Genomic DNA, 26512 nt, shown 5'->3' on the forward strand with positions numbered 1-26512 from the left:
GGCTATTATTTCCGTCAGAAAGCCCAGGTAATGGTCTCACCGCTTGCTCGTTAAGCATTTCTATTCATTCATTGCTTTATTGCTAAAGTTCAAATGTTTTTCGGCATTATAGGTATCTACCTTAAAAGTGTTCCGCCCATTTCTTGGACCATCCCCCTTTGTGTGGGAGCTCCACCAGGAAGCAATTGTCATCATTGTGATGTCGTGGTTTCGTTTCTGGTTTCGGAGCCGGCTGGATGGCACCTAGAGGGCATTGTACATATGTATATATGTACAATGCCCTCTATACGTACAAAGCAGGAAATTGTCAAAGAAAGGATCTATGATAATACTCGGGGTAGTTGTCTACTGTTTGAGGCCAGGACGGGAGTATTGCTAACCAAGGCATATCGGGCCAAATACGAATGGGTAGACACGGTATGCAGTGCGTGTGGACAGGAAGAGGAAACTGCCGAACACACTATAATGTTCTGTAAAGGGCTTCACCCTATAGTTAAGGATGATGGCGCAGAGTTTTTCAAAGCACTGGGGTTTATGGAGAAAGAGGGCAAAATAGACTTTAAGCGGGTAGAATTAACTAGAATTGATTGATTGATATGTGGGGTTTAACGTCTCAAAACCACCATATGATTATGAGAGACGCCGTAGGGGAGAGCTTCGGAAATTTCGACCACCTGGGGTTCTTTAACGTGCACCCAAATCTGAGCACACGGGCCCACAACATTTCCGCCTCCATCAGAAATGCAGCCGCCACAGCCGGGATTCGAACCCGCGACCTGCGGGTCAGCAACCGAGTACCTTAGCCACTAGACCACTGTGGTGGGGCAGAATTAACTAGAAGGAGGTCATCTGATTGGTGGCTAAAGTGAAGGCACCAGTGAAAAAAATATTGGCCCCGAATCTGCATGTTATACTGCAAATGTCGCCGAAAGACGAAAGTCTTGCGTCTGGGGAGAGTGAACAAAGGGTTTATTTGATGTTCTGCGCAAGAAAATCGGTGAATGGTATTCTGGAGGTGCTGAGTTAGAGTGACTCGAGCGTGTAGCGGAGACAAACGAGCGCATCGAGGCACGTTAGACACGAGCGTCATCTGGCAGTTATCTTCGAAAACGAAGGCGTGCGCGCTCGCGGAGAAAGATGCGCGCCTGCCTCGGAGGGGATAAGGTGTGGAACGCAAAGTGACGGGCAGGTGCCAGCACCGTGTCGTCGTAACAAAGCGTTGGAAACTTACCTTTTTGAGCATTGCGTTGCACTGGTAGCGCAGCTCAATAAACGCTAAAGTCCTTAGAGTTACTTGTGTGTGCCTCTTCCAGTATAAAGCCCCGCCGCGGTGGTCTAGTGGCTAAGGTACTCGGCTGCTGACCCGCAGGTCGCGGGATCGAATCCCGGCTGCGGCGGCTGCATTTCCGATGGAGGCGGAAATGTTGTAGGCCCGTGTGCTCAGATTTGGGCACACGTTAGAGAACCCCAGGTGGTCCAAATTTCCGGAGCCCCCCACTACGGCGTCTCTCATAATCATATCGTGGTTTTGGGACATTAAACCCCACAAATCAATCAATCTTCCAGTGTAAAGGCACACATAAAAAATATCGACGTCTTGTTATGGCGCCTCAGATATGCGCAATAATTGCTTTTTACTTGACAATCGCACAACTATGAACGCTGAAACTTGAGCAATACTGGTGGGCGCTGCGGATGGGGTCGGCCGTTTGGTGCTGTTTGAGGTGTCGTCAAAGGCGGACAATCAGACAAATGTACGGACAGACAGACAGACAGACAGACAGACAGACAGACAGACAGACAGACAGACAGACAGACAGACAGACAGACAGACAGACCAAAATTTTTCCGTCGAAGGTCCCCAAGAAAGACTATCGTCTTTAATTAAACCCTTCACTGCAAAGTACCAGTCCTCAACTTCACCATTTAAGAAAAAAAAACATAAATCTAGTTTTTGATTCACCAAGTATTACGGCGCTAGGGGGCGTTAGCCGACGCCCGATCTAAAGGGTACAGCCATATCAATCTATCCATCCATTCATATGAGCCATACTTGTGTACATAAAGAGAGTTTCTTCCCGGATCACGTGCGTGCCACCTTATCCTCCTTCCTGGCCCGCGCTTCAAGCGCCGGGCCTCGCGTTCTCTCTGCGTCGCATCCGATGCACAATACAAAAATCATCATCATTATCGTCATCATCACAGCTACACTACAATTATTGTTATTTTTATGCATGAGATATGACAAGTATCCAACACGCTGATGAGTACAAAATGTAGATGTGTTTTTATATTTTCTAGCCACATTTGCATTACTCGTTTTTGCCTATTCAGGAAGTTGTCAATTGATGATACGCCAGCTCCTGCATTGCGCGCTTTTACACTAGAGTAAACACTTCAAACGATGCCACAGACGAACGCTGGAGAACTGGCTAAAAGCCTTTTGGCAAGTTCAAACACAACAGCGTCTTCCGCGTTTAGTCGATCACTACCGGCTTGCTACATATATAAAACGTTCTTGTATGTCTGACTTAGCTGTAGCCAAAAGTATGTATAACAAGCAGCAGACACGAAAAACTGCGTAGAACCCATTTCGGAAAGTAAAGCGCGTGGGAGAAGCCTCAACAGCGTATAAAATTATTTAAACGGTTGAAACAAAAGCGCGTGTCACATGAACATGTTTATTACAACTTTGAAATGAACAGATGCACTCAAAAGAGGAAGAAAAAAAGAAAAAGAAGATCAGTGTAAATGGAGCAGTACCATGATATGCCCGCAGCCTTAACTGCATCAGCAGGGTCCAGTTACCTTCCGGGTGTTTTGGTGCAGCTTCGCTTTGAAAGAGCACAGTGTTTACAGGGCTGAGGAGTGACTCACCCCAGAAAATTTTGGCATGTTTAAGTAAAGTAAAAAAAGGTAAAACAAATGCCCAGAAGAACTGAACTTATAAGTGCTCCATAATGTCCCCTTCATCGGTAACATCCGGGAGGTTTGTGGCTGACTTGACGCTGGAGCTGACTCCGGCATACAGGGTGGCATGGGTTATGCCGATGGCCATGAAGATGCCAAAAGACCACTTCATGGCGGACATAAAGTCCGCGGTGTACAGGAGAAGGAACGTCACGAACACCAGTGCAGTTATCCTCTCGTTCTTGCTGAGCATTATCCTTGTGCCCCACACAGCCGTAACATCGTCGTCTTCGTAGACCTTGAGGGCAGCGCCCACGGCGGCTATCACGGCCACGCTCATGAAAAGCTGGATGCTGGAGATGACGAAAACTGTCAAGATTATGAGGAAAATGATGCCGTAGTTCGTGCGGAAGTGGTTCGCGTTCGACTGAATCCTGTTGGTCATCTCTTGGGCCGACTTCGGAATCGAAACTTTTGCGGTGTCAGTGAAATGATCCCATGGCTGCACTCGTTTGAGTTGCTCATCGAACCAGGTCAAGACGAAACCTCGAAAGTCGAAGCCTTGCTTTTTGGAAGACGAAAAGAGGCGCTTCTGTGGCAACGCTGGAGTAGGCGCCGGTGCAGTGGCTGGGGCATCACCCGCAGACTTTGGGCTGGAGTTCAGCAACCATCCGACATCGCCTTGTTCACGGTCCATGGCTTCTCGCTGTTAGTAGCAATGTTTGCAGGCCTCCTTGAGTGATGGTACGTGGTAGCTCCACCGGACAGATACTCTCGGTAGACTCGGCAGCCTCTGACGTAGCTCTTGACGCGAGCAGCGCAGCAATGAATCACGGCATTCCAGCGCCAATGAACGTGCTGAGGTCACGCGTTTTTGAGGCTTTTCTTTTTCTTCATTGTCAAAGGAGCCTAGTATGAAATGTCTAGAATGCCTCAGTTTGTATTTTACTTCTGGAAAGACTTGTTGTTATTTTTAAAACGGAGCTGTATATAGCTAGCTGAAATGCGAATTCAAACACCCTGCTAACATGTACACGCCACAGAGGTTTGGCAAGCCCTGCTGTCACCATTCATCATTTAACAAGGAAGAAGTGTTTCGAGGCAAGATAAATGCTTCACTTTCTGATCTGAATGGCGAAAAAAAAAACAATTTTTGCACTAAGTACTTGTTTTCTTCTTTTTTGTTATCAATATTTATTACCTGAAATGCCTGAAAACTTCACAAAGACAATTTTGGTGAATCTCCTGAGTGGGTATGAGCCATGAGTGAGGCAAAATAATCATTATAATAACCAAATACGCCAGTGCTACGTAAACTGGGTAAATCCCGCTATTCACTACTGGTCCTTTAAAGATAAGAAGTGAACCCAGACGGCAGACACCAATTAACATTTCTCTACGAGGATTTCCACCCACTGGTGGCTTTTTTTCTAGCAATAAATGTTTTATTCTCTATCTCTTTAGAAAGACGCAACCAGCAATAGAGAAAGGCTTTATTGAACTCTCGGGAATAATTCAGTTTCATGTTCGCTAATTGAGCGAACATGACTGTTTCATGTTCGCGAATTAAGTTTCATGTTTGCTAATTAGCGAACATGAACTACTTTTCATGTTCGCTAATTAACCATTCGTATGGAATGCTTTGGCGTTGATTTTATTATCTTCTTGGTGGTTTTTCTTTCAGGGTGCTGCTGTGTCTTTATGTTTGTTTTTTACTTTTCTTGCATGCATGAACGCATATGTCGTTCTTTTATTGCATCACAGAGGAATAACCTTGTGACTTAGGATGTAATTTCTGTGACATGCAGGTGACGACAACTGCTGCTAGTGTCATAGTAAAACTCACCCCAGTAAAGGAACGCTTCAAGGCTTGGTGAATGACGCGGGCAACTTCTATGTATGGAGATAAATTTGCACTTAGGCAATATGCAGGTGCATTCGTGGTTTGGCGAGCATACTAAAGGTGTGATTTCCAGAAGTTTTCCTATTTCACATGCTTCACTGTGAAGTGATTACACACTCGAGGGCAGCCATGTACACTGTGAACGCCACAACTGATTTGTATCACTTCAGCAAGTCATCATGTTAGAAAAAGTAGGTGATTGTCCGCTTGTGGCTTCCACTTATCACATCTGTCTTTTCGTGTAGATGATAATCTGATGGACATAATAAAAACAACAACAATATCTGAACTTTTACGTCCAAAATCCACAGTATGATCATGGGTGGCGCTGTAGTGAAGAATTGCGGAAATTTCGGCCATCTGGTGTTCTTTACCGTGCTCTGACATCGTACAGTGCGCTGGCGTCTATCATTTCGCTTCCATCTAAATGCGGTCGCCATGGCAGGGAGCCAACCCGTGATCTCCGGGCACACTAGCCACTGATCCACCAGGGTGGAGAACACGGAGGCCAGTCCATGCTAATGCTAGCATGGTCTAAAAATTGCAACATTATCTACCAGCTTCATTTCATGAATATTTCAAGTGATTTTCACTGAACTCTCTCTTCATTGGACATTCCCATATGCCAAGCAATCTTAGAGTTTTGTACTCTACGCCTGCAATCAAAAGAATCACATCGAGTTTCCCGGTAAACATAAGCCGGAATTTCTGGAATGCTTACTTACCCGGAATGCTAGCAATTTGCCTGGAATGCTTGCTTACCTGGAAAGCAAGCAGGTTCCAGGCACCAACATTTCAGACGACCACCACGGTGGTACAGTGGTTATGGCGCTCCACTGCTGACCAGAAGGTAGCGGCATTGGATACCGGCCGCTGTGGCCGCACATCTATGCAGGCGATACGATAGGGGCCCATTGTCCTTAGGTGCGTATTAAAAAAACACAATGTGGTTGAAACTCAAGGAGCTCATCTCCACCGCACCCTTTAGAATTACATGGACGTGCAGTCGTGAGAATGAAGAAGGTGACAGTCGGCGTATTCAAGACAAATGTCATTATGTGGCTCAACTTGGGCCCAGGAGATGAAAAGCCTGCGCACAAGCAACGCATACAGCGAGAGTAGCAAGCAGTGTCATCGGTCATCGGTAACCTGATCAACTGTAAAGTGCGTGGATATTTTGTACTTTTCGCATCGAAGATGACACCGTTATTGTTGGTGGCTGTGCCAGATTCATGATAAACTCTACTGTTCGCATTCCACACTCAAGCTTCGCAGCAGATTTTTTTTAAATAATCAGGAAGACACTAACACATTGGCGTGAGGTGGTTACACAAGACTTTGGTTACAGATCTGGAATACCATCTACACAAAGATACAAACAGAAGCATGCGTGGCAATATCATGGTTTTGTGATGTAAACCCACAACAATTATTAGCACATTCCAGATATCTGAAAGTATAATTTCATGTTGCAACAACACCTTTTCAATAAAAGTGGAGTTGTTAAATTTTTTCGTTGCTGCGTGTGGTTCTCATGAAATACATTGCCATGACGTCACTGTGCGTTGCATAGCAACCTCCTCACCGAACTACGTCTCACATTTGCGGCTCCGGTACCTACGGCTCTGGTAATGTACCGCTACGCTAAGCTGCTACTCCGTTTAACCATGACGTCTCTTCAATCACCCCACAACCACTTGGCTTAGCCTCCCGGCTGCTGTGCACCTACTTCGCCGAGTCGCTTGTGCCCGGCGTGCGCTCTCTCTCGTTGCACTGATTTGTCGGCAAGGGTTGCAATAACTCGGATGGATAAGATAACAATTGCAGAGCGAGAGAGAGAGAGAGAGAAGTGAGAAAGATGAAAAACGTGAGAAAAAAATATAAAAAGACAGAGAGTAATAAATGTAACATCTTCCGCAAAGCACGATATGATTATGAGAGACGCCGTAGCGGAGGGCTCCAGAAATTTTGACCGTCTGTTGTTGTTTAGCGTGCACTGATTTCGCCGAGTGCGTGGTCCTCCACCATTTTGACTCCATCACAATGTGACCAACCCACCGATTCTAACCCGCGACCTTCAGGTCCGCAGCCAAGCATCGTAACCACTGTTCTACGCGCAGAATCAGACAGAAAGAAAAAATGTCAACAAACTTAAAAGGCAGAGAACAAAAAACAGTTATAGAAACTGATAGAAATAAGCGTACACGAAAAGTAGAAAAATATAGGCAGCAGAACAGAAAAAAATGAAAGAAAGAGAATAATTGAGAGAGACAGAGAGAAAGAAAGGGAAAGAAGAAGTGGGTTAACGTTGTGAGGCTGAGAAGGAGGGCAGAGATGAGAAGGCCACCACCTCCGCTGTTTTCACAGCTTTCGCACCACTAGCACCAAGCTGCCCAATGTTTTTTTTTTTATTTCTCCGACACCCTTCCTCTGAAATTGTCAATATTTGGTAATAACCGGCAAATTAGACGATTTATACAACGCAGCTGGACGCAGTCGCATAGAATCTATTGTTGGAATTATTTCTTCTTTCTTCTTCTTTCTTTAAATACCCTAAAGGCCCGAATGGGCATTACATAGGGGGGGGGGGGGATAGAGTGGGGTGATGATCACAAGTACAGTACAGAACATAAATGAAGGCAGAGATGGTATACATGTCTACTGCATCGAGAAACTGAAAGTGCAATCCAGAAACAACGCCAAACAACAATAGATTACATTGAATGAAAACAGGGTTCACGCGAAATGCACTTTAAAAATAGTAAACAAGAACAAAAAAGCGCGATTAGTACACTCAACAACAGTGTGCAAAAAGAAAAGAAAAAGAGAAAAAAATACAGAGAGAAACATAGAAGAAGAAAAACAAAATATTTATAAAGATTTATGCGTCATCAAAGAACTTCAAGAAAGGTTTTGAGTGCATGTTGAAAAGATGATGAATCGGACAGTTCTGCGATATGAGCAGGTAACGCGTTCCATTCTGCGATTGCAAGGACTAAAGGAGAGTTTTTATATCTTTCTGTTTTAGCGAAAATTGGTTTAACTTTGAAAGTGTGGTCTACCCGGGCGGAGATATGAGGTGGTGGGATGATATGAAGCTGGGAAAACGGCGTGCTACTGTGGTACAGCGAATGAAAAAAAGATAGTCGAGCCAACTTTCGGCGCATGGCAAGCGAGGGAAGATGAAGTGAATTCTTTAAAGAAGATACGCTTTGGTAACGTGAGTACGAGGACGTGATGAACCGGGTTGCCTTGTTCTGGACAGATTCCAAAAGGTTAGTTAGGTTTGCGCCCAGAGGATGCCATATGATTGAACCGTATTCTAGTGAGGGCCGGATAAGACAGTTATATGCATGAAACCTGGTTTCCTTGGTGGCTAAATGTAGGCGCCTTTTGAGAAGGCCGAGTTTTTTAAGGGCTTTAGTAGATATGTATTCTATGTAGCACGTCCACTTTAAATTCGCCGTAAAGAACGCACCTAAATATTTAAACGATTGAACTGAATCTATTGGAGTATCATTTATTTTGTAGTTAGCGGGAACTGTCTCGGGGGTAGGACTAAACATTATGTGTTTGGTTTTTTCTACATTTATTTCCATTTGCCAGCGGCTACACCATTCCTCTAGCCTAGTAAGATCAGATTGTAAGATAATTGTATCGTCTGGATTAGATATTTCTCTATACACTACGCAATCATCCGCAAACAAGCGAATTGGTGATTCTAGGCTGCATGCTATGTCATTGATGTAAATCAGGAATAAAAGAGGACCTAACATTTAATAGCTATTCATTCTAGGTGGATTCACACTCTCTAGTAGCAGTTGAATTTTTTAACTATCATTGTCCACCTGACTGTGGCTGATCCTTTGATTTGTTTTGTCGCCTATAGGGGACTGGCTCATACCTAAGAGGGAGATCAGCCTCAGTGCGAATGGAATAGAATGAAAAAAAAAAAAACTTTATTTCAGTCCTGCAGGACGCACATAGCGCGTAGCGGGCGTCTCCCACGTAGAGACCGACAGGGAGTACCTGGCGGCCGCTTCGTGGGCCTGCTGGACGGCCCATTGCTGGTCGGCGAGAAGTTAGCTCCTGAGGGACCTCTCCCACTTGCTTGAGGTAGAGTCGGGAGGAGTTCTTCTACACTCCCAGAGCATGTGTGCGAGTGTCGCTGTGTGTCCACATGATGGACATGTGTCGCTGGGGTATGCATGAGGATAATAAACGTGAAGCGTGACAAGGTTTGGGTACAAGTGTGTGTGATCGGTGCGAACTTCAAAGGAAAATGCCCGAGAGAGTAGGTGTCAATCACACCAAGAATGCCACCATCGTCAACATCAGGGGAATGACTCATTACTCATTTTTATCGTTCTGTATTTCGGTATAGCCACAACGTATAATTTGGAACGGACACTTGGTATGAGGAACTGTTGGAAAACTCAGGGGATCCACGAACTAGTGCTAACCTCACAGCTGATCACTTGATAGCACGTTGGGATTCGGCGGTGCGGGGCTGCAGGATCGTTTGATAAAGATGGAACGCTGGGAAGAATTGAGTCCGGGAGGTCTTGATGTCAAATTTCTAAATTAGCATCATTAATTCATTTTAACTATTCTATAATGCATTAGCCATACCAATGCTATGTGATCTCTTTTGTCTATAAGTTATTCGTTTCTTGGCGGACCCTCCAGAATGGGTGCGAGCCGTACCCACATGCTATCATCATCATCATCGTCATCACCATCATAGCTAGGAAGAAAAAGACAGCGCCTGCACGTGTCACGAGACTCACGTGCTTCTCATCGAGCGCTGCTGAAATCTGAACAGGTAAGTTCAAGCGGCGTCTTCTTGAAACGTTTCTTTTACTAACACTGCTTTGGTATACTGCGTGTGTCGTTGCAGGATTGCTTCACTGCCTAAACACACCCTTTACATAAAAACTGCCTCGAAGCCATACGCTGGAAGTGGTTGAAGAGGGTCGAAATGAGCGTTTATCGCGCCACTGTGTAGGCGACGAGGCGACTCGTGGTCTGCGAAGTCTGTAAGATGCAGCTATTCCTGCAATGATCATGCTTCTTGAAGTGCAAAGATGAGTGTTGATGGCGCTAGCCAACCCGAGAGGGAAACAATGTAATATATTTTCACAGGATTTTACTAGTTGACTAAGGTGGTGTCAAGTGTAACTCGCCGCAATGCCTGCTATGCTAAGGAGACGCTGGCTAAGGAATACGGATATTGGCGGGGCATGCGGTTGCCGACATGTCCAGAGCTACTCTCGAGAAATGTCGGCAAAGCCGCAATGCCGAAAAGTGTTATGCCTCCCACTACTCCAAGGGTCAGCTGGTGTAACTGGTTGGCACGAATTTGCCTTTGCCTAATTCAACAAGTTTACATTGGGTGCTGTTTAATTGCGCTGCATTCGACAGTTTTCAAAGAGAACAATTAATTTATTTATTTGCCTTGCATTACATCCCCCTCGTGTGCTCGGGCGTTTCCAGGCATGCTTTTTCTCCTGAGACTGTGCGTCTACCTGGCGTTCCTGCATAGACTCCACTCACTGCCTGTGCGAAATACGATGCCGTTATCACTGCTACGATTCGACAGGTAAGGCGACGCGCACCATTCGCGCCTAATATAATAACATAGCGCACAGGGCAAATAGATATTCGATGAGAAATCGAATTGATACGCATCACTTTTGTTTACATCGCGATGATGAAACGGCAAACATTTGTGCGCCATCAATCTGTTATTTAAGCTACAAGGTCACGCAATAACCTGCTTTGGTGGTCTTTTATGCTTGATTGATATGTGGGGTTTCACGTCCCAAATCCACCACGTGATTTTAAGAGACGCCGTAATGCATGGCTTCTAAAGTCTCAACCCCCTTGGGTTCTTCAACTTGAACGCAAATCTGAGCACGCGGCCCTACAGCATCGCCGTCTCCACCGATAATGCAGCCTCCGCAGCCGGGATTCAATCCCGTGACCTGCGGGCCAGCAGCCGAGTACCTTAGCCACTAGACCACCACGGCGGGGCTGGCTTTTTATGCTTGTGTTTGAAGATGAACTGCTATTTACCTGTTCATGAAGCCTATGTCAACGATATGCTGCCTATTCTACACAATCATTTGCTGTCATTATCAAGACGGTCTTTTTGTGTCCAAGTATTTTGACGGTTAGCTTCCGGACTAGCCTGTATAACATAATGCCTTGATAAACTATTTTATTGTGCAGCGTTCTGATAGTTGCGACCAATCTTTTAACGGTTTAGAGTCCAACAGTATTGGCACGAATGACCAAAAGGCACAGCACAAAAGCCAGCATCCTGACTGATTCCCTCTAAACATCTATGTGTCGGTGTGTTTAGAGATCTGTTCAATGGCTACATTTTTTTTTGTGATTGACTGCACCTTTGCTGTCTACTACTTCCACTCGTGTTCCGTATTTCGGGCAATTTTATTACAATAGCAGTTTCACATTTTTGTCGTATTCAAGTCGATATACACTAACTTTTCTCCCAATCTTACGCGTATGACATACCAAGATGTGAAATGGGTGCACACCATTTCATGATGTATGAATCTTTGTTTACTGTCATAACACTTGTTTTTTTTTTTTTGAGAAAAGCGCTTGCTACTATGTCACTTCAGAACAGACAATGAACAAGGAAACATAGAAGGTGTAATATAACACGCTTGTTCATCCTTTCTTCGGTACACCATTTTTTTTCTTGCCTTGGTTACCTTAGTACGCATTGGTATGAAAACCTATTGATAATTTACCGGTGCACATCTAACTAGCACATCATTTAAACGTTGTCATTGCTTATGCAAAGAAACGTCATTCATCAACCGGCTCCCTTAAGCCCGCTCCACGTGATGATTGGCGTAATAACAACAGCTTGTAAGGTTTTACGGGGCTGGTGTTGAATGTCTGGTGTTAAACACGCGTTGTCATCGCACATCACAAGGACTTCCAGTATTGTGCCTCCGCCGAACCCGCGAGCTTCGGCTCAGCAGCCAATTACCGTAACCTCTCTATCACTACGGTGGACAAGATGACTGGCATGGCAGCTAATCGACCTTAAGAGATAAAATTTGCAACTAACGGCGTTTCTTTAAATGTTATGTGAACGATGTCCGGCTAATCTGGGGTTTGCTCTTTTGCTACGACTTTCAGTAGCTAACGCATTTAAGGAACAAAAAATGCTCCCAAAAAATACACTTACAGATGGGCTACACTTCAAGGTGTTGAATAGTGGAAACGTTCAACGAAGCTTGTGCATGCATTATCACGGGCACGACGATCTTTCTTTCGCTTATACAGAGCGCGCCTGATGCATAACTTTTCATCTCTCCAGGGATGATCGTGGCGGTCAGGACGAGGCCCCTCTGGACAAGCCTGGCAAAAGGCTGAACGCCTTTCGAGAGGACGACGACCCAGAAGACTTGAAGCTGGCGCCTGACGGTGACGACAGCATCGGCCGAAACTACTACAACAACATAATGAAGAAGAAGTACGCTATGACACGAGGTACGCAGAGGGACAAGGTTGAAGTTCTTGCACAAGGAAAGTTCCTTGAAAAATATCTTCCTTTGAAAGTAGCTGTTTTCCAATGCTTGCTTGGCACAAAAAAAGTAGTCCAGTATTCAGTGTAAGCTTATGGGAAATGAAAGTATTCATATATAGCTAGAAGCAGACATACTTTTTTGAGAGCAATGAAATGACTAGCTTGTAAAGATGGCTCTATGTTCTAGTAAATTTAGTGCTTATGCATGTTTTGCAGATGGGCGACAAAAGCATGCTTCAGTTGTACTTCCGTGATAGCAGGATATACAAAACAAAAAACGAAAATCAGCAAAAAATCGAAGCAGGAACAAAAAGACGGGAGACATACACAGTGAAACGTTGCTGATAGGAATCTCGCGAGACGATCAAAATATTCGTATCATCTGTAATTCATACTATGGAGAGCTTCGCATGCGACAATAGAAAGCTGGCGCAATTTTTTGTTTTCAGGGTTGCAGCAACGTCGGGAAGAACTGTGAATGATTGTCAGTCAATTGTTTAAATGTTGAAAATCGTACCACTATACACGTTATTATACGACACGTGCGTGCTTAATGTTGTGAGTGCAACAGCAATGACCGCTTTGAAATTTTAGTATGTTTTTTTTGCATAACAACAGAGTACTGCGGCGAAAGTAACAAAAGAAGCGCTTTGACGCGATTGATCAAGGTCACAATATTTCAAAACCGCAGTCCTATGTTATAATTCACTTATTGCGGAGGTGTTCAGGATGTTTTTTTTTTTTGGAGATTTACAGCCATGCCTACACAAGTGCGGCTTCTACAGTCACGCATGTTGATGTTGAGGCCTCATTCCTTTGCCAAGACCGTGTTCGCCTTCTTTCAGTCCTCGTCCACCTTTCATAACAAGCCTGATGCACGAGGCAGGCACGCGTGAATTCACTGCAATGACAGGAGCCCGCGTCAATACGATAAAGAAAAAAAAAGATGGCTCCGATGCCCTCTGTAATCTAAATGTGAAGGCACACGGAGGCACACTAGAGCCTCAAATATTTGCGCACACAATCTTGAAGGCCGTGAAGTGTCTTTAAAGGGCTAGTCTGGCTGTAAAAAGAAAATATTTTTCTTACACAGTGAATAAAGTTTTCCCAAACCAAACGAAACCAAATCAAACACCGTGATTATGACAATTTCACAGTGCGGCACGTGCCCGCGCTTGCCTTCACGCACTTCATGTACTTGACGCGTCTTCTACGACAGTGCGGACAGCACCTCTTCGTCGTACTTCGGTGGTAGCGTACCTTGGTATAGAAAGTGGCGGGTTTAAAATCTGTTCTCAAGAACCATGCTCCATTCAACTGCAAGCCAATGAACCTTGGCTCGGACAAAATAATAATTCTTGTCATCCCAAAATTAAAATGAGGTGTCATAGTATCACCGAGGTTTCTCTGTATACCAAGAAAAGTAACAATAAAAAATTAAGCAGGTCGAACGTACCTTTGGAATCGATGTTATGCGAAGCATGCTGAGGGAAGGAGATTGTGCTACAATTTTTTATGGAGCGAAACGTCACAAAATGGCGCTGACGATATTACAAATGTTGTAAGCACAGACAAATGTAGCACAGTCGCATATGTTTTATATAACCAGTTGTTTACCGTTGCGTTAAGATGCCAGCAGAAACATGGGTATTAGCAATCGTAGAAGCGGTAAGTTGATATAGCGCTTGTGCTCACGATGATGGTAGCCCCTAACATTGATCCTCAATTCTACTTGAGGGGATGGCGCTTAACTACAATTGACGTTAACCCGACAAAACGGCTGCATCATAGAAGTACATATGCAATGTTTAAAAAACTGTATAGCCAGCACTGCAACCACATCTGACGTTATCACGATTGTTAGGGTATATTTGAAAAGCAGTTCCGAGACCTGGCATGGGTCTGTGGTAGAATACTCGATAGGCACGCAGAATGTTGGGGTTCGATTCCTGCTTGGACCCTGACATTCATTCTTTCGATTCGGTGGGTCAACGCTGACGATGTTGGCTTTTTCTCAACGCTGTCGTGTTAAACTTGCCAATGTCTGTTCCCACCGTTTCTTGGTAAAAACTGTCAATCACCAGTGGCACACACGCGCAAACATGTCGCACATACCCATCCCTGGCATAGAGGTATACGCCACACGTGTCTGGCAGAAGAGGTTTGACGACTTACGCGACGAGATTCCCACCTTATTCTTTCACGAACTGCGTCATATTTGTCAAGCCATCTCGTCTTCCCATACTAATTTTGGTTTACCGCGATATAAGAGCGTGATTACGAGAGCCCCAGATGTTGTCGGCTTGATAGATAAATTGATAGATAGATAGATAGATAGATAGATAGATAGATAGATAGATACTGTCAAAGAGCCTGCAGTACGGAAAAAATGCTTAGCATTTAAAACGAAGACAAATTGTTCCATGATATTCGTATACGCAACTTCTATTTTGTCTCTTCAGGCAACCATTATATGGCCCAGAAGCCTGCCACGAAATTCACATTTTGTACTCTACGTAGAACGTCGGCATTGAATGAAGGATCAGTCGTAAGGAATGTGAATTTGTCTACGCATTTTCAAGGACAGCTGCGTCGCAATAAAAAAAAATATGCTATACAATACACCATATGCAGTAACTCTACTTTGCTATATATATCACGCACTCAGAACATAGCATTTTGCTCATACATTTCAAGCTGCATCAATAGGTAATTCCCATATTGTATTCGTATGATTCTCGTACCTGGCACCTACAGTATTCCGTCTTGCTCCCCCCCCCCCCCCCAAAAAAAAACAGCAACAAAAGTGTTGAGAACAGTATTCAATATGCAAAGCACTCAAATTTTGTTAAACCTTGGTATCTTGATTATTCGACAACAGGGCCCCGTCTACCGGTCCGGCCCGAGCGACACGAGAAATGCGACGACGACCGAGACTGCAGGCGTTCACCCAGCCAGATCTGCATCAAGCACGCACGCGAGGCGAACGGCCGCTGCCAGTGCCCCTTCTACCGGCCCGTCGAGACCACCTTCAATGGCGTCGTGCGTTGCGTTACTGGTCAGTTCTCGGCGGCTACATTGCGCAAAAGAGCACTAGGTGCACCAAGTGCAGAAAAGGCGATACCAGGACGGCAAACAGCGCGGGAAACGCTAGAAGTTGCACACATAACCAAACTTTCGCAAGCATGTGTCAGCCAGGCGTCGGTGACGCTACATAATAAGGAAATATTTTATGTTATCATAACATACAGAATGTGCCATGAGTGTACCTTGGTTGTTAGGGTGTGCATATTTATTTGCTCACGCTCCCTACGGCCGGGGCGGTTGGTTCCACGTCTGAGTAAAAATTCTTAGTCGTAAGTCATCGTTTGTGCTCGTCTTTTCTTCCTGACTGTTTTCCTGGTTTCTGTTTTCTGCATGTGTTGCTTGCCACAATACATCTATACCAGCTGGCCCAGCTATCTGCACTTTCGAAGGTGTTTGAATTCGCTTGGATGGTGAACGCATATCTTACGCGGCGAACCTTTAGACTACTTAGTACAGGTGTGCGAATACTCGAACATCTTGGATAAAGAATCGAATAACCACCTATTCGATTCGGTACTCGAATCGAATTGTGCACACTAAAAATGCCAAATATTTTTCGTATAGCTTTTGAATAATTGGCAAGAACGAAAAATACTCGAAGATATGAGGTTGGAAAGAGAGAGAGGTAACTTTTCTGGCTTTCATCATCGCTTTACCCAGATGCATGCAACCCGTGTACGCACGGCACTATGGATGCCATACTGATTACAGAAAAAAAGGCGTCGTAATAAAAGCTCTAGTGTCACCCAAGCCACAGTGTCAGTAAGGTTTTATCTTCACTGCGAAATTCATGATGACGTTAACTCATGAAAATTGTTTTGTATTCAAGTATACAGTTATATTTAAAAACTATTGACTATACGTACCACCTTGAACGCGGTATACACACTATTTATCATGCAGTTACAATATAGCTCTAAAACTCTAGTAGCTGCTCATATTAAATAATTGCGGTATTCTTGTCATTTAAAGGTAATCGTAATGTTCAATTGTTAAGGCTTGTGAGCATTTGTTCCAAACAAAATGTTGTGGAATTCTTTGGCTGTTCTGAAAATTTCACCTAAGCTGTCGAGACCTGTTTTAGACGCTGTTGTTTTACTATTCAAAAAACTATTTGAAGAATACTGAATTCGTATTTTATGCAGTGTCAGCTCTGTTAGATTAGTATTCGATTTGATTCTAAAATTGATTATCCGCAGCCCACTAGTATTAGACTAAGGTGCATCTTGACGGGATGCAGTTGGTCAGCATTAACCCGGAGGCCTTTTGTATAGGGTGCTACCTCGTAGATTGATTTCTTTTATATGCGTCAGCTTGTAGGAAACGTATAAGTTTGCAGCACTGCCTAGAACTATAGCTCAATGCCTTGCTTGAGTGTCTGCTCAAACTTCGATGCTTGGCACATCATCCATTTTCGTGAGCACGCAGAAGCAAAGCAACACCAAATGAAACACTAACTATCGGGGAAACGTAAGTGCATTGACGCCATGCTTGGATTAGCTAAAAGACGTACTCATGAGTTAACTCACTCACGCCTATGAAGCCATGAGTCTGAGAGAAACTGGCTGAGTAATAATTTGGTGAGTTTGAGTCTAAGTGAGTCTGGTAGAGAGAAATATTAGGGAGTGAGAGTTCGAGTACATTATGTTGAAGAAAATCCTTAGTCCAAGCAAGCCCCAAGCACAAAATATACTTCTTCAGCCCACCACAGCACATCCCACCACAACACACCGCACTGTGTCGACGTTCCCACCAGGACACACCACACTGGTCAGTCATCACTGCAAAACCATCCCACCAAGACATGTCCCACCAGAACACATCAGGATGATGTATGAACCAGAACACACCAGCGTGTTTTGGTATTAACACCACATCACACCAGAACATGCAAACAAACAAAAAAAACTATGGTGGGTTTTTTAACTGAGGGGGGGGGGGGAGAGAGCGTTGGTCGCTTTCTGACATTATAAACACGTCCTCAAAATCGATATGCTAGATAAATAAGCACTGGCTTATGCACAGTTATGTAGTGTTCGTGATTCGTGCACCACTGCTTTCATTTTGCAATTGTTTACCGCTTTATTTACATTTCAGTCACTGTCATATTAGTCTACAAGTGCTATTTTTATAAACACGCGCATTGTAGCTTTTTAATTGGGTTAACATTCCAGCACTGTATTTCTAACATACCTTGCCAGTTGACCAGGGGCGTAGCCAGGGGGTGGCACACTGGGCACGTGCCCTCCCCCTTTCCCGAAATTTTTTTTGGCCTTGGTTGGAGAGCGGAAAATGGCCATTTTCAGGGGGTGCTTCTTCCGAATTCAAAGTGGTGCCCCCCCCCCCCCTCCCCCGAAAAAAATTTCTGGCTACGCATCTGCGGTTGAAGGAGCGATATTGTAATGTCTGTTTTGTCGTGTCCAACAAAGAGCTAGTAATAACTGATCGTGCCGCTGAACGCAGCAAAGGACCTGTTCGACGAGTGCCGAAGCAACGAGGAGTGCGCGGCAACCAACCCGTACCTGGAGTGCGTCAACCGGCTCTGCTCCTGCCAGCCTCCTAACGTACTTAAAGACCACGCTGAATGCATTGGCGGTGAGCGACGCCTATTTCATCTAATTTTGTACTCGTATAAATAGCGTTCCACATTGGCTGGAATGCTTTTATCACGTATTAACACGGGATTCCCACCAGCGACTCAAAGAAACGGTCAAGTTAGGTGGAGCTTGGTTTGGTTAGGTTACATTAGGTTAGGTTACCGTAGGTTAGGTTTTTTAGGTCACAAGATGACCAATGTGCACACCTGCAACCGTGACGTACCCTCCATCGCAGCTGCTATCACATGTGTTTTCGTCCCTTTAGATATTAGCACAGCTATGGCTTTGGAAAGTAACCTTCAGCGTATTGTCAACGATATTTCCAACGTCGTGGTCCTGTCCCGCTGATCAGCTTCGTCGTCTTGCGACTCCAGTCGTGAGCTGAAGGATTGGTTATTGAGGTATTTCACCAAAACGGTCGCTTTTCGCACAAATTGGCCAGTTGCGACCAACTAGTCACGTGACCTTTTTTACGTCGCCTGTGTAAATTAATCCTAAACACTCGCCATTGAGATTGGCCTGTGCCCAGTGGTGTGCCCGGGTTTCCTAATTAAGGGCGGGGTAATGTAGTGCTCCTTCCCACCGTTTCTCGGTTCTAAAGGGCTACATGCCTCACAACGGATGGAGAAGAGAAAAGTAACAATCGCGTGCATCTCACAGTGGCCTTCACTTAGTTTGTAGATTGGCTCAAGATGGGAGGTGAACAGCTCCTGCAGATCAACATCAGGTGCTTTTGGTTGTCATTATCGTCATATGCGTGCGTGACCATAACTGAGTAAACGTAGGGGGCAAACTTTGCGTCCTGCTTCATAGGTGATCAATTGGAAGGCATAAGTACACCTCCTGAAAAGGATAGTGCAGCGAAATATGGGCCCCCACAAAGCAGCTTTGATTTTAGCTTGTGTTTGCATTATCAGCGTTGCATTATATTTAAATTTAACTAGTCGCTTCTTAGTGTACCCCTGCTTATTTTCCTATGCTCTCATGACAACCTTTTCTTTTAAAGAAAAATATTACCCTTACACACGTTCTGACACTGAAATATAACGAATGATGCTACGTCATTTATGACTGCTTGTTTGGAATATTTCGCTTCTCGTAACGTGCCCTTCTAGTGTTTGCTTAAGACATCTACAGGTGAATTGGGCTGCAGTTGCTTATCACACCAACCAACGTATCATATAGATCAGTCTCCACATGAAGTACTGTTGCCCTATCTTTCTTGCGACGATGCAGGTGGCTTGGTAAAAGAGTGGGTGTCGTGGCTCATTCCCATGACAGTCATTGCTGTTGCAGTAGTTGGAATGGCTGCCTGCCTGATTTCGAAGCGGTAAGCTGCCAGGGTGCTATATGTCCATACCTGCGCATTTCGAACTCTTTTTTTATTTCTATAGTGCGTTTCACGTGCTGAATTATCATATAGATTTGCCAGTTCAAACCATTTATCTGCATATATTGTGCCATGAATTAGTATTTTAATTAATTACTGTGGTTAATGCAGACGTAAGTCATGCCGCCTATTTAGCGTGAAGCTTTCTGCAAAATCATCATGTTTGCGTTTAATACACAATCCGGGAACGCAGGTCTCGCAGTTGTGTACCGCTTACATAGAATTTATGAATGTAAACTGTGATATATCGTTAGCATATAGGCTAATGTGAATTGTTTATGGGCTACTGATAGCACTTCTCTAGCGTCACCAACACCAGCCTAAGAGAGCTACAATTGACAGACACATTTCATTCTACAACAAAAAAGTTCCGGGGCTGACAAGTAAAAGCTGTGAAAACGCAGCTTGAGCGATCCTCAACATCGTAGTGGACAGGGTTGCACAGAAGAGATGCAGTGAACAAGGACGCTCAGAGGAGAAGACCTCTAACAAAACCTTGCGTTGGCTGTCGTTGAATGTTACCTTGTGTGTGCGTCTTCGTTCACTGTTGTTTCATTACAAGGTGAGGGTGACTTACCAGCAAGCAAACAACACCGCCCAAGCGTGTGTCTAAGTGGATAAAACTTATTAGAATGAAGGTGTTGGGTTTTCAAAACGTCGCTTAAAAAAGGGCGTTACAATGAAACCTATTGATGTGGTGCAATCAGGACGGGTACCTCATACAGGAGCCATGTGCACAAGCCGTACAATACTGAAGTATTTTAGTTTGGTAAAACAGTCGTTTCACGTTATATAGCGTGCATTAAAACTTGATTTTTGTTTTTACAAATGTTCATTCGTGATGCCATACCTGAAGTTGTGTTTCTTGGCGCTGTGCTGCGAGCAGCAAGAAGTCCAGTTCAGGCTCGAATAACAGTGACGAAGACGCTGAAGACGCGACAGCTACCGAACCAGGGACGGCGAACTTCCGCCAGCAGCAACCCGAAGCGCAGCAAATGCGGCAACAGCAGTATTTAGTACAGCAGGTACCCGAGTCCTCCGATTACGGTTACCGCGGCGAAGGTGGTGGAACTGCACACCGGAGTAGCTGGCGCAAGGACATGTTTAGTCGCTTCCACGTCCCGTCTATGAAAGGCTGGGTCCGAATGCCAAAGGGATTCAAGGGGTGAGGAGGTCACTCCATTTCACAATGCAATCCTGTCTTATGGCTCTACATTTTGTTTTATTGCAATGTCATATATGGATATTCCAGGAACATTATTGCTCCAGGAACATTACTTCAGGAAAACTCCAGGAACATTAAGTGATTGAGCATCTGTGAGGCACTTCGCGTTCATGAAGGGAACCTGTAGCTTCGTTTGTGCTACCATTACCCCCAATCCACCATACCGAAGACCAGAGCGCTCAGTACACGTTGAGGGTTGGTGCCTACAGGCAGTGTTCTATACATCAGTTATTATGAATACTGGAGGATTACCTATGACGAATATATTTTGCTTTCGTTCACCAGAAGATCCCTTAACGATGGATGAATGAAACAAGAAGATCACTGGGCCCTAAAAGCCTCGACTGGATAGCGCCTCACTTAGTCAGCTTATTCCCACACGTTAACGTTTTTCATAGCCTTATATTTAGAATATGTTTAGGTTACGTCCCATTAGCTGACCTGGCAGAAATTGGGGACAACGACAATTAAGTAAGTTTAGTTCGTGCCGCGATGTTGTCTTCATGCAGCCTTCCTCACTCACAGACAAGCAAACGTGCACTATTTTTTTTAATTTCAGGAGCGCCCAGGGCACTATGGACAGCTCTGGCGGATGCAGTGCCTCTGATCAGAACCGAATGGTTTGGGCCCAGCAGGCATTTACCACTCTGGCCTCGCCCATCTACCAGAACAAGTTGGTGAAGCGGATGATGGCTGGCAAGGGCGTATCGTGCTCGTACCCGGACTCGTCTAGCGCCGCTGAGCCAATGCCTTCTCTATCGAGAATGGCCGTCCCGACCCCGGCTGCATCGGCCCGCTATGGTAGTGAGGTGCCGCCAATGCCCACACCACGGGAGGAGTCCATGCGAAGGTATAACTGACGAATTGGTTGTCCGAGGGTTTATACCATTAGTACAGTCTTCAAGCTCATTCAATAGAGACTGCGCCAGCGAGAAAAATTGAGAAGACAAAGTGCGGATGAAGGTATTACCTTTTATAAACTTTGCTTTCTTGGCGAGTTACATTATATTTGTAAAGGAAATCAGTGATTATCAATGGAAGACAGTTGCGAAGGAAAAACAAATTTATCAGCCGATTGGACTGTCAGGTTGTTCTTCAACGGAGTCTTCAGTTCCTAACCACTGGTTCTCTTTGAGAATGATTCGCAGTGTCTCCTTCGGCTCACTTACACATAACTTATTTGTTAGGGACTGCACACACAAAGGTATTGTAAAAATAGATCTTCGGTAATCTTATTTATATAAGTCTGAAGCACCTGCCATGAGAGCCAAGTCGGCATATACCAGTACGTATGAATTGAAGTACTACGTAACTTAAGCATTTATATGAACTAGTCTGGTAAAAAAAAAAGTGTTCTCGCAATCTATCCGAATTAACCCAACTTTCGCGAATGAGCATTAACTAGGATGAAAGCACGACACGAAGACAGACTCAAGCAAATATTTTATTGAAAAGAGTGCCGCTAGTCTGTTCAATGTGGCTCTACGGAAGAGAGTCGCAGCAAAGCAATTAAGTTCCGGTTGCATAGCAATCATTTCGGCTGTGCAGCGGCTTGCGCACATTTCGTTATATTATCGCTCTTCGCAGTGACTCACGCATGAAACACTGTTACGGCGCGCACGCCATCGATTCTCAGAGTGTAAAAATGTGATTGAATTGGTAATAAAAAGTATAATACAGCAGCGACTTGGAACAACTGAGCAGATGCCTCGCATTCCGCGTAATATTTTGTTTCCCATTGCCATTGCAAATAAACTGAACCAGTTGTCGCGCGCTGCTTTGCGGATGTAGTGGCGTGCTTTGGTGGCATAGAGCATAAAGATGCAGCTAGCCTGGTGCTCTCATGATGAGCCCGATGTTTTCTGTGCTTTGTTGTATTTAATTTAATTAAAAATGAAAACGAGCACAGTGACCATAAATTCGGGTACTTGATATTGCAAGAATGCACAGGAAACGTCTTTGTCAAGCTCCAAAATAGCAGTCAGTCTATCCTTCCAGAAGACAATCTAGCAAATGCATGAACATTGGTATGAACAGATATACGGTGAAATCAATTTAATCTAAGTGCTTGTACCCACGGTCCCATGTTATATAGCGTGTAAATGCCTGTTCATACAGCTGACTTTATTCGATTGGTGTGTCATGTTAATTAGTATGAACACATTGCTCTCCACAATGTATCAACGATGCATGATCGTTGCTTGTACGATTTACTTAATGACTGATTTCTGGGTGGGGAATATACGCTCTTCAATTATTTTATAACGATAATGGTAGTGGTTTAGCGACACAAAACCAGGATAAGGTGATGATGGAGGTGAATGTGACAGGCTCCAGAGATTTCAACCACCTTCGATTCTTTAAAATGCAGTTAAATCTAAGAAGCGGCTCTCTAACATTTTAGCTTCCATCACAAAAATTTTAGTCGGTATTGAACGATCTTTGTTCAAGTTGAAGACTTCCTTTTCACGCAGGAAATACAATAGTGTGAGAGTAATACTGCTGATAAAGCTTTAAAAGAGTGAGAATTGCCTCTTTTTATTAATCAGACACGTCCAAAATATTAGATCCGAATGTGACGCACAGATCAGTAAATGTCGTATCCAGACATAAAATAGGTCCCCAGACAGACCACTTTATTAGTAATCATCCGATCTGACACATATGTAGATAAGCTACATTTTAAAATCGAGAAGACATTTGGGGGCGCAGCAAGCAGCATTACGATGACATGGTACACTGTGCAACTTCTAAACGAGACTCAAACACAAAAACAAACTTGTATTAACAACATTTGATGTGCTAGCTGCGTTCACTGGTTTACTTCAAATAGAACTGGCACATGTTTCTTGTTCACAACGTGGTGGAGGTGGAGTCACTGTCCAGTTATGTACTCAGTCCATGGCGTAATGAACGTCCATAGATGCGGGGTATGTTTCTGTCTGTCCTGTTAGTGATATCTGAGTTTACCATACCAGGAGTCCATTGTTCCCATGACTGTTATGGCAACAGGTGTGTATTACGACAGGTTAGACCAGATGTTAGACCGGCTCGCCTGAAGCGTACTCTTAGAATGCTTCAACGCGCAGGCTCGCGGCTGTCACTGGCGGTGGCCGCTCGTCGCAGCGCTCGCTGTCCCACCACCGACGGGGGACCCCGCTGGCCACGTACAGCGACGAAGCGTCTTCGTTTCGCTCGTTCCCGGCGCCCGGGACCCGCTCCGAGCGGTCGCGGCACTATGCGGCGGACGACGACGACGATGAGGACAGGCGGTCGCCTCTGACGAGGCTGCGCAGCCACAGCAGCTCTCGCTTCTCAGCGGCTGCGCGCGAGCCCAGGACGCGCAGCGAGTCGAGCGACGCGCTGCCGTCACCACGGCGCAAAGTATATTTTGCAGACTATAAGAAATAGAAAGAAAATATACGTGATTGTACGCTGTTTGATTAAGTGTGTGGCTCTTTCTTTCGACACGTTTATCGATCTTGTTTAAAGTTCCAGCGACTCCGTGCACTTTTTTTTTTTTTGAAGACCCGTAACGCAGCATTTCTCTTAGAGTATAAGACTGTTTAAGAATGACGTCATGTGAATGAAGTTAGGAAAATGCTTTCTGCATCCTTTTTTACTCAATGAAAACTACTCTGTTGGTCGAAAGGCACACGAAGGTAACATAATAGAAAAGCAAAGACGTAAGGAGAAAGGTCTGGAGTTACTGCATGTGCTGGCTTTAGGTACTAAAAGGTAGCATATACAGTAACTCAAAAAAAAAAAAAAGGTCGATTGCACAGCGCCATCTGGCGCGGCGCTCGGTAGCCATGCAACACCTTGGTTACCAATGATGATGAGTGGGGGTAAAATGTCTAAAGTTAGCAGAGGTGGTCAGGTATACAGCAATGCAATGGTGGCAGCACCACAGGACTAATGGATGGAACATAAAATGATGAACATAAGACGTGAACAACATAGAATGAACATAAAATGAAACATAAAAGGATGCAAGTCTCCACATGACAAGGCTTTCATAGCCTCTGGTAGTTCTCTCGCCAAATTGCTGGATAAAAGTTGGAGGACATATCAGCTTTGCCTTTATCAGTTGAATGCTATACCAATATCCTGTCCCTTAGAGCGTACGTCCCCCACACAGGGCATACTTTTTATTGTATGACGCCGCTTGAGAATATTAAATTTTGTATTACTACTATGTAACTGATAAAGTTGAAAGTGGCTTATGTCAGTGACGCTTTCATTTATATATGGCTACCTCCTTTGTAATAGGTAGCATGCTTTGAACCACCAGAAAGCGGTCTAGTGTAGGGTTTCCCTAAATGGTGTCACTATATCTATCGGTGCGGTGTACAGACCCCCACAAGCGCGACTGGCTTATGAGGAAACTTTATGTGACTACATGCACAACCATGTGACCGGTGGCGCTGTTATCATGGCTGGTGACTTCAATCTGCCCGATGTAAATTGGGAACGTCTGAGTACAGGAACAGCTAGGAATGACCTTTTAAGCGATTACCTATTGTCATTTAATCTCACACGACTTGTTGCCACGCCAACCCGTGAACAACGGGAATCTAGTTCTTTACTAGATCTCATCTATGTCAGTCATCATTTCCCATCAACGGATATCTTAACGGAAACCCTGGAGGGGTTATCTGATCACAAAATGGTTTCATGCAGCCTGCCTGTAAATGCCCCGCTCGCATGCGAGGGCTGGTTAAGTATGTCCCGACGTTTCACAAAGCTGATGACGCTGCAGTTATGACGTATTTAGAGCATGAATTCGACGACTTTCTCAATATGTGTGCTGATGAGTCTTTGGTGATTGACGTAATTTGTGCTAAATTTAAAGCTATCATTACTCATTGTATGACCAACTTTGTTCCGCAGGTTGCTAAAGTCACACACACAAAAAAAAACACAACACTTGGATCACACGTGACATCATTCATACGAAACGTAATATAAAAAGACTAAGGAAATCTAACAAAGCAAGCCCAGTCTATGGGTTCCAAGAAAAAATAGCTTGCTTGTCCCGGTCATTGAGGATAAAAATTCGTTGTGCCAAAGAGAACTTCTGCAGCACAACACTAAGTAAGTTTATAAGAGAGTCGCCCCAGAAGTTCTGGCAATATCTTGGTTCAAAAAAAACCTCCCTACTGTCGTTTCAGCGGAGCAGGAATTAATGAAAGCTAATTTATTTAACACTTACTTCCAGTCGGTCTTCACAGCTGACAATGGTAAACATACGTCGCTTCTGTTTCGGGGTAAAAACTTAAGTGCTCTAAGCTTGCCTCAACTGTCTGTGCCAGGTTTGTTATCACTGTTATTGAACATTGATGGGAAGAAAGGTCGTGGACCCGACGAGATTCCCAATGCGTTTTTAAAGCGTTACGCTGAATTTGTGTGTAAATACTTTTTCCTATATTTTCGAAATCGCTTAAAGATTGCCAGGTTCCATCGGAATGAATAATTGCAAAAATTCTTCCCATACACAAAAGTGGTGACTCGTCTTGTCCATCTAATTACAGACCAATTTCTATTACGTGTACTTTCTGAAAAATGCTTGAGCATATTATTCTAAAGTCCCTTACCGAATACGTGGAAGAAAATGCTATTCTCCATTCCAATCAACATGGTTTTCTTTCATCGCGGACTATCTACTGTCACACAGCTGGTTGAGACCTTGCATGACCTTGCCAATGACATTAATGATCATTCGCAGATTTACGTAGTCTTTTTAGGTTTGTCAAAAGCTTTTGACCACGTTTAGCATCCCAAACTGATCCAAAAGCTAACCGGTATTCTGGAAAACGGACCTATGACC

The 26512-nt window shown here is 44.4% G+C and overlaps 2 protein-coding genes across 2 annotated transcripts; one reads left to right on the forward strand and one right to left on the reverse strand.

The window, feature by feature from the left end:
* Positions 1-2565: 2565 nt before the first annotated feature.
* On the reverse strand, positions 2566-3720 carry LOC119166140 (uncharacterized). Its single transcript, XM_037417925.2, has one exon. It carries the CDS (start codon positions 3605-3607, stop codon positions 2945-2947), a length of 663 nt encoding a protein of 220 aa, XP_037273822.2. The 5' UTR covers positions 3608-3720; the 3' UTR covers positions 2566-2944.
* A 5787-nt stretch (positions 3721-9507) lies between these two features.
* Positions 9508-24093, forward strand: LOC142767099 (uncharacterized). The gene is made up of 9 exons (XM_075868331.1): positions 9508-9638; positions 10310-10415; positions 12174-12346; positions 15265-15441; positions 17934-18065; positions 19304-19397; positions 20344-20622; positions 21242-21532; positions 23772-24093. Exons 2-9 carry the CDS (start codon positions 10312-10314, stop codon positions 24091-24093), a joined length of 1572 nt encoding a protein of 523 aa, XP_075724446.1. The 5' UTR covers positions 9508-9638; positions 10310-10311.
* The last annotated feature ends 2419 nt before the right edge of the window (positions 24094-26512 follow it).

Source organism: Rhipicephalus microplus, chromosome 1 (genome assembly GCF_043290135.1).
Source record: "Rhipicephalus microplus isolate Deutch F79 chromosome 1, USDA_Rmic, whole genome shotgun sequence".
Taxonomy (NCBI): domain Eukaryota; kingdom Metazoa; phylum Arthropoda; class Arachnida; order Ixodida; family Ixodidae; genus Rhipicephalus; species Rhipicephalus microplus.